The sequence below is a fragment of the Symphalangus syndactylus genome, chromosome 13, assembly GCF_028878055.3.
Source record: "Symphalangus syndactylus isolate Jambi chromosome 13, NHGRI_mSymSyn1-v2.1_pri, whole genome shotgun sequence".
In the NCBI taxonomy this organism is placed as follows: domain Eukaryota; kingdom Metazoa; phylum Chordata; class Mammalia; order Primates; family Hylobatidae; genus Symphalangus; species Symphalangus syndactylus.
Window position 1 is genome coordinate 91,237,670 of NC_072435.2, and position 8,810 is coordinate 91,246,479.

The window sequence follows — 8,810 nt, forward strand, 5'->3', positions numbered from 1 at the left end:
GGGCCTGCTTCCTCATCTCTTAAACGGGGCTATCACCCCGAATCAGACAGTAAGGGAAGATTTCCACAATTGTTGAAAAAGCCTGACACATAAGAGGAACTCAAAGTCTGTACAAAGACTTAAAGTTCATAAAACAATAGACAAACTAAGGGAGAAATCCACTGAAATTTAGGGTGAATAAATCTAATAACTGGTCAAAACTGCACTGACAATCATTGTCTTGTCAGTGTTCAACATTTACGTGAAACACTAAGCTTTTACAAGGCCAAGCCCCGTTTTACGTTAAATTCTCGCAACCACGCTGAGGATGGTTCCGTTTTTAAAGCCGCGTTCCTGCCGAGGAAACAATGGCCCTCGGGGTTAAGACACTGCCCAACACCGGCCGCGCCTGACAGACGCAGGTTCCGAATGCAGGCCCTCTCCAAAGTCTTGCCCACTGCTCCACAATGCCTCAACACTCAACATTTCATCCTCAACTCCAAATCTATCTCTTCAGGGCCGCAAAAAAGCGTTACTTCCCAAAGGGCGTGTTCTCCAAGAACCGCATTTAGCATTTCAGATCAGAGTGAGCCGAACTCACTAGGATTACGACAAAAACTAGTGAGATTCAGATAACACCCTTACATCGAAAGTTTTAATCCGTGATAGAGGAAATACTGCTTACGCCCTTAGGTAATTTCAAATGCACGTAAGAAGGCCGTGCCGGTCTCTGCCGGCGATGCAAAAGAGAGGTAGGGCCGGCGGGGTCGTGGGGCGGGGTGGGGCATGACACCGTAACCCAGACGCAACTTGATCTCGTTTGCAAGAAATTCTGTATCCGACTCCCGTCAGTGCGTTTCGCCGCCCCTAGTCTAGTCTGGCTAGCCCCCAGTTCCTTTAAATGGGGTTGAAACGAGTGTTGCAGAAGAGAGAACACTCAGGTAGAAAGGGCCTGCGGCAGAGGCGCCCCTAAATCATGCAACCTGTTGGAAGAGTGAGGAAGGAACTCCGGAACCCCGAACATTCTCATGGGTGTAAAAAGACAAAGTAAATCCCCATTAGCCAAGTTGGGGAGAAGTCACATCCGTTACACAGCCTCTCCCAGACCGCCCCTCTAGGAAGGACAGCACATTGACAAACACCGGCCTGCCTCCAGTCCTTGGCTGCCTCACAGCGATTCTCAGAGCCGGTTTCCCAAGATCCGCGCGCCGCATTGAAGGCGCAAACCCAAGCCGCTGCCGGTTGCTAGGAGATACTGGTCCAGCCATCTTCTCCAATCAGCACGCATCTCTTTGCGTCCAATCACAGAGGCAGGAAGGGCCGTGGTGGGAGGTGAAAGGTCATACTCCTGTTTGGCGGCCATTTCTCTTGAAACTCAGCGGCTCGGGACCTGCGGTACCTGCTGTAGTCACGAGGGACGGGCGGCGGCCTGGTCGGCAGAGAGTAGCCTGCAACATTCGGCCGTGGTTACGATGGTAAGGAGAAAGAGAACGGCGGGAGAAGCGGGGAGAAAAAGAGGGAGACCAGCCTCGCGGGGCCTGATGGTTGCTTCGCGCGTTTCCCATTCATCCGCGTGAGGCGCCGCGCACCCGCTCGCCAGCCCCTTTCACTCTCCTTTTAGGGTTTCTGAGGCGCGTGCTCCTCCCGATGCTTTTCTTTTCCTAGGGGTGCCTGTGCCTTCTCCTCTTTGTTTGAATCCGGGCCTGGGGTATTCTTAGTTGGGGCTATAGGTCGGGGTAAAAGTCAAAGAGAATTTGCACTTCCCACTTAACCACACTCCAAAATTCACTTTCATTCCATGAAAGTAATGATACGGCCATGCTCTAGATTAACTCAATTGGGTGGGGAAGACAGACATTAGTCAAAAAATAACAAGTATGCAATTGCAAATAATAAGTGCTAAGAACAATGCAGACAGGAGGCTGTGAGGGTGCGCGTTAGACATTAGAGGCTTAGTCAGAGATGGCCTCCCTAGGAGGTGGAATTTAACTTGAAGCCTAAGTGTCATGAAATACGACCCTTTAAAGAGCAGGAGGAGTCGTCTACCGAGCACAGGGAATAGGAGCATAAGACCTGCGGCCGGAAAGAAAGCTTGGTCAGTTGGAGAAATTGACAGAAAGGTACAGCCACTTGCGAGAATAGTGGTTAAGTGTTGGTATCGGAGGAGCAGGCGTTGGGCAGGACCTCTTAGGCTGTATTGGGAGGTTTTGATTGTACTCCAAATCAACTGAACATGATTCGGTTGGAAGCCATTGAATCATTTTAAGCAGAAATATGACAATCTGATGTGCACTTTAAAAAATCATAGTTGCTGTGGTGGATAACAAATTGGAGAATGAAAACTTGAGACTCATTAGGTTATTGGAGTAATCGCCATATCAAGATCACTCCGAATATGCTTATGTTAGAGGGGGTTAGTAGCCAAGTTTCTTCGTTCTTTTCTTTGACTGGTGAGTGAGCAGAAGAGGGCAAAAACCGAAATCACTGGAGATGTTAATGGTTTGCTGAATAAATAAACGTTAAGTAATTGCTGTAAGTAAGAGGCAGTGCTAGTGACAAAGTCAGATAGGACCTAGCCCTAGCTTCCACAGTTAAATACTGTCAAGCATGATCTGCCCTCTGCTTCCTTCTGTAGTCTTATATTTGGGGCTTTGACTGACAATGCTGAATTGTATGTCCCCAAAATCACCTTGTTGCATCACTCTTCCCCTCCTTTTACATAAGTAGCTAGCCTTGCCTGGAACAGCATTTTTTCCCGCTCTAGAAATAAACTCTCATCCTTTAAAACTGAGGTATTACTTATTTCAGGCAACCTTTCCTTTTTTTCCCTGGATTGCTTTGGTACCCTTGTGCCTAGTATATCTCCTTTTACTACATTGCAGTATGCAATATAATTATTTGTATGTGAAGAGTTCCCCTCCCCATCTCCAACTTCTGGACAGGGATCATTTATTTATTTATTTATAAGAGACAAAGTCTTGCTCTGTTGCCCAGGCTGGAGTGCAGTGGCCTGATCATAGCTCACTGCAGCCTTGAGCTCCTGGGTTCAAGCAGTCCCCCCACCTTATCCTCCCTGGTAGCTGGGACTACAGGTGTGCACCACCACACCCGACTATTTTTGCTAGAGGTGGGGGTCTCACTGTGTTGCCTGGGCTGGTCTTGAACTCCTGACCTCAAGTGATCCCCCTGCCTTGGCCTTCCAGATTACTGGAATTACAGATACGAGCCACCCTGCCTGGCCCGCATTTTTTTTTTTTTTTTTTTTTTTTAGTGCCTTTATCTTTGTTTCTTTAGAGCTCAGAACAGTCAGTGATGTCGGTAGTCAGTGTATCTTAAGTGAATAGTGTTTTGTTTTGATGGGTTAAAGGTGAAACTGGCTAACTGGATATTTAAATTTCCCTGGTACTCTTCAACAAATAAAAGTGAAAATTATGTACTAAAATAATAAGGAGTCAAAAGTTTTCTTCATTTGCATACCACAAAATATTGGTGATTTGGTAGAAGAGAGTTGGTGGTGGAAGGAAAAATAATTAATTGGATCCTTTTTTGTTCTTTGTGCAGAGTTTACCCCTCAATCCCAAACCTTTCCTCAATGGACTAACAGGAAAGCCAGTGATGGTGAAACTTAAGTGGGGAATGGAGTACAAGGGCTATCTGGTATCTGTAGATGGCTACATGAACATGCAGGTAAGCTAAAGAGCTGTAAAGGTCATAACATTGCATTTATTTTGCTTCACCTTATTTCTCAAAGGCTTAGTCTGACTAATAAGAATACATACAATTAAATTGACAAATATACAGCAAAATTCAAAAATAAAGTCAAAGCCAGGGAAGATACTGTGATACACTAGGTATAAGACATGGACTTAAACCAGAATTCAGCTACAGATTTTATTCCTAGTAGTTAAAGAAGAGCTCAGACATTTGATTCATAATAATACCATAAGGGAAACACACTAATTTGCTGGAGAAAACAAAACATTTCTCACATTTAGCCCTGAAAGAAAGTTTTCAAGTGAAATTCTTGAGTCTTTTAATGGATGCTAAAGGCACAACACAAAGCTATTGAGGAAATTCATTCCTTCAGGGGAAAGACAGATCTGCCGAAGGAATTGACCTGACTGTATGTCTGTCAAATGAGTTTCTGTAAATGATTCAGCCATGTGTTTTGGTGGTTTTTTTTGTAATTAATTTTTTTTTATTCTGGTAAAATATACATTACAGTTTTGCCACTCTAACCATTTTTAAGTGTATAATTCAGTGGCATTAAGTACCTTCACATTGTTCTGCAGCCATCACCATTATCCATTTCTGGAACTTTTTTATCATCCAAAAGTGAAATTTTTTGCCCATTAAACAATAATTTTACATTAAACAATAATTTTACAATTAAACATTAAACAATAATTTTCCATTCCTTCCTCCACCTAACTAACCCCTGGTAACCACTATTCTACATGTCTATGAATTTGACCATGCATAATACCTCATATAAGTGGAATCGTATATTATCCTTTTGTGTCTGGCTTGTTTGACTAAGCATAGTGTATTATTCACGGTTCATCCATGTTGTAGCATGGTCAGAATTTCCTTTTTATGACTGAATAATATTCCATTGTATGGATATACCACATTCTAATCCATTTGCCTCTTGGTGGACACTGGGTTGCTTCCCTCTTTGGACTGTAGTAAATAATGCTGCTGTGAACATGGGTATACAAGTGTCTGTTCCAGTCCCTGCTTTCAGCTCTTTGGGGTATATACCTAGAAGTGGAATTACTGGATTACTGGTAATTCTATGTCTAATTTTTTAAGGAGGCCAAGCATGGTGGCTCATGCCTGTAATCCCAGCACTTTAGGAGGCTGAGGCAGCAGATTGCTTGAGCCCAGGAGTTTGAGACCAGCCTGGGCAACATAGTGAAACTGCATCTCTACAAAAAAAATACAAAAATTAGCTAGGCATGGTGGTGTGGGCACCTGTATTCCCAGCTACTCAGGAAGCTGAGGTGGGAGGATCACCTGAGCCTGGGGAGGTTGAAGCTGCAGTGAGCCGTGATCGCACCACTGCACTCTAGGCTGGATGACAGAGAAATTTTTTTTTCTTTTGAGTAACTGTCACAGTATTTTCCACAGCAGCTATGTGGTTTTACACACCCACCAGCAATGCACAAGGTTTCCAGTTTCTCCACATCCTCACCAACACTGATTATTTTCTGTGGGTGTTTATAAAATAGTTATTCTAATGGGTGTGAAGTGGTATCTTATTGTGGTTTTGATTTGCATTTGGCTAATGATGTGGAGCACCTTTTCATGTGTTTATTGGCTGTTTGTTTATCTTTGGAGAAATGCCTGTTGATGTCTTTTGCACATTTAAAAAATGAGTTTGGGGTTTTTTGTTGTTTTTTAATGGTAGTAGTTTCCAGGCAGGTTTTCAAAGGCTATCAAGACAGGTGGTCAATCCAATCATAAATCCAAGGATTCCATAGTTGTAAGCAGAGTACTAAAGGAGTACTTAAGTAGGCAGAGAGCTCTGATTTTCCTTAACTTAGGCAATTACCACCTGAGCACATGACGTTAAGGTCCCCAAAGCATAGTTTGAGTTTGGAAAATTCCTTAAACAGGAATCATTTACCAAGACCATAGAAAAATCTGGGAAGTATATGAATTGTGATGAAAATATTCTGGAATTAGTGGTGATAGTTGCACACGTTTTTGAATATACTGAAAACCACTGAATTGTACACTTCCAAAGGGTGAATTTTGTTTTAGAATTAATATAGCTTCCTAGTGACCCTGCTAGAGTTGCAAAATGTCTGAGTAACCAACCACTTTGAGTAGTCAACCATATTGATACCAGTGTTTGAATTTGTTCACTCAGCAAATATTTACTGAGTTCCATTATGTGCCTGGCACTGTGAATATAGCATTGAACAAAACAAAGTCCCTGTCCTCAACAGTTTATGTTTTAGTGGTGGGAGGTGGTAATATAATGTGATAATAGGCATGATAGATGCCATCCATGAAGAAAAAGGGAATAGACAGTATGTGCAATATTATATAGGATAGCCTCTCTGAGGAGGCGAAACCTGGAAGATACCAGAATTAGTGTACAACTCAGGTGAGTATCTGGGGAAAAGCATCCCAGTTTGAGGGAACAGCAAGTACAAAGGCCCTGTGGAAGAAGCATGCTTAGTGTGTTCAAGGCACAGCAAAAAGGCCAGAGCAGATTGAGTTAAGGGAAGAATGACAGAAAGTTAGGTTAAAATGGCGTCCATAGAGAGCCTGTTAAGTGATGGTAAAGACTGTATTTAATACATGATAGAAAGTATTTGGAGCATTATTGTGTCATTTAGAAACCACTTAAAGGTTGTAATTACTTTTTACAAAAAATTAATTGCTCTTAATACATTATTTCTTACAGCTGTTATATACAAACTAATTGTCTCAAAAACTTGGTATATTTCAGACAAAACTGTATCATCTGGATAATGGAGATTCGTTTTTGTTTTCTATAAGGGAGGGAGTAACATCCAGTAGTAGTGTTCATTAACATGTTTTTCATGCCTTATGAAACATCCTATTTTAATCCTTATTGTTAAGCACTGTTTTTCTTTTCCTTTTCCACATGCCTAGTTGTAAAGGAAACCTCCCTCTCTCCTATCACTCCTTAGTGCCGTCTCTGAGTCCCAGGTGGCATTGATTGTGATTTTTCTTTTAATTATAAGTAAAGCTTGTTACCTATATGTAGAAGGAAAGCTAAACACTTTGATATAAAATTAGAAATAATTCACCAAAATAACTGTAAAGTAAGAAGAGCTCAGACATTTGATTCATAATAATACCGTAAGGGAAACACACTACTTTGCTATAGTTCACCAAAATAACTGTAAAGGTCACTGTTAACTATTTAACTTTCTCTTAAGAACTTGTTTTTCCCTGTTTATTAGTACATAATTTTAAAAAAATTCTTATTCAGGCCCAGATGTGGTAGCTCATGCCTGTAATCCCAGCGCTTTGGGAGGCCAAGGTGGGAGGATCACCTGAAGGCAGAAATTCAAGACCAGCTTGGGCAATATAGCAAGATCGCATCTCTACAAAAAAAATTGTTTTGAAGTAGCCAGGCTTTGTGGCACATGCTTTTAGTCCTAGCTACTCAGGAGGTTGAGGCAGGAGGAGCCCAGGAGTTCAAGGTTTTGGTCAGCTATGATTGTGCCACTGCATTCCAGCCTGGGCAATAGAGGGAGACCCTGTTTCTTAAAAGACAGGAAAAGAAGAAAATTCTTAGTCAATTATTTGCTTTGGTTGTTGACTAATATAAAAGTATTTGGCATGTTAGCCATAGCTTTCATATACCCATCTGGACACCTCAATATGATTTATAATGTTTTACTCTGAGAAAACTTAACGTCTGGTTCTTTAGAATGAATTTTCAGAAAACTTTTTAATCACAATTTATTCATAAATTAGAGACTGCCTTCTTCCACACACTGTTTTGATATCTAATAGAAATATTACATAACCTGGGAGATTCAGAAACTTATGTTGAAACAAGCTTTATTATATATTTGTTCTACATCCATGAATATTAATTTTATTGAAGGTTTATATGAAACCAAAAGTACTACAATAGTAATAGAAAGCTCATCTTCTGTTTATTAATTATAGATAAATTTGAGTTGTTGGTATAGAAAGGTCTCAGTTAATGAGTTCTCTCACCAATATTAGCTGTATTGTAATATTTTCCTCCCGTATGATTATACTAATATATTTCTTTTTATTGAAAGCTTGCAAATACAGAAGAATACATAGATGGAGCTTTGTCTGGACATCTGGGTGAAGTTTTAATAAGGTAACAAACAGCAGTAGTATACGTAAGGAGTCACTGGTGAGCATTAGGAATACCTGTTCTAAATATATTAGTGCCTCAATTTTGGAATTACTTTTTTTAAGAAAATCACTATTATAATACTTTACAGTTAGCCTTCAGAAGTCTTTGAAATTGTTAAACTTGTCAAAGGTAAGTTTTCAAATGTTTTGGAACTGGCCAAAAGATTTTTCTAGTGTTGATGTTAAATTTTCTAGCTCTTAGCTATAATCTTTTGCAGTGGCCTTCGTTGCAGGAACTTAGTTTTGAATTTTAGTTGGGTCTGGCTGTTTTGTTATGTCGATTTTCTGTACTAGCTTCAAAGCTCCATATTCTGGTAATTATTTCCTTTGGAAAATCATAAAGATGTCATTTTATAACAACCACATGGTGGAAAATAAGTACCATGTGCTTTTCAACAAATCTATGTGAAACTTTTTTTTAAAACGAATATATTAAAAAATTTTTTTTAGAGACAAGAATATTGTAAATATAGCATTCAGTATTTTCATAATAAAAATACAGTAATTCAGATCATACATGGTTTCTGGTTGGAACAACAAAATCGACTTTTTCTATTTACAGGTGTAATAATGTCCTTTATATCAGAGGTGTGGAAGAAGAGGAAGAAGATGGGGAAATGAGAGAATAGCATCTCTTGTGGGGGATTTTTTTTTTATATATATTTCTAGACAATAAAGATTTGTTTGTTTTTCAACTTGACTTGTGAACTGTTTGTATTCAGATATTTACAAGCAAAGCTGAAATGTTGAACCAATTGGGAAAGATTACTCACAGAACTAATGCTTTAAAAGCCACTGAATTTCATTTAAGTTGCTTTTCTTTTGTGAGCCCAAGATTCTTTTTTTTTCATAAAGGATAATTATTTATATGCTTTAGATATTTTTATGAAGGTGAATTTCAGACCTTTTCTTGTAAAATTATTAATTAGCTGAGACCTTTTAAA

The 8,810-nt window shown here is 39.9% G+C and overlaps 1 protein-coding gene across 1 annotated transcript; it reads left to right on the forward strand.

Moving 5' to 3' along the window:
• The first annotated feature begins 1,209 nt into the window (after nt 1–1,209).
• On the forward strand, nt 1,210–8,561 carry SNRPF (small nuclear ribonucleoprotein polypeptide F). Its single transcript, XM_055238767.2, has 4 exons — nt 1,210–1,454; nt 3,541–3,666; nt 7,764–7,828; nt 8,429–8,561. The coding sequence occupies exons 1-4, from the start codon at nt 1,452–1,454 to the stop codon at nt 8,493–8,495; spliced, it is 261 nt and encodes an 86-aa protein (XP_055094742.1). The 5' UTR covers nt 1,210–1,451; the 3' UTR covers nt 8,496–8,561.
• The last annotated feature ends 249 nt before the right edge of the window (nt 8,562–8,810 follow it).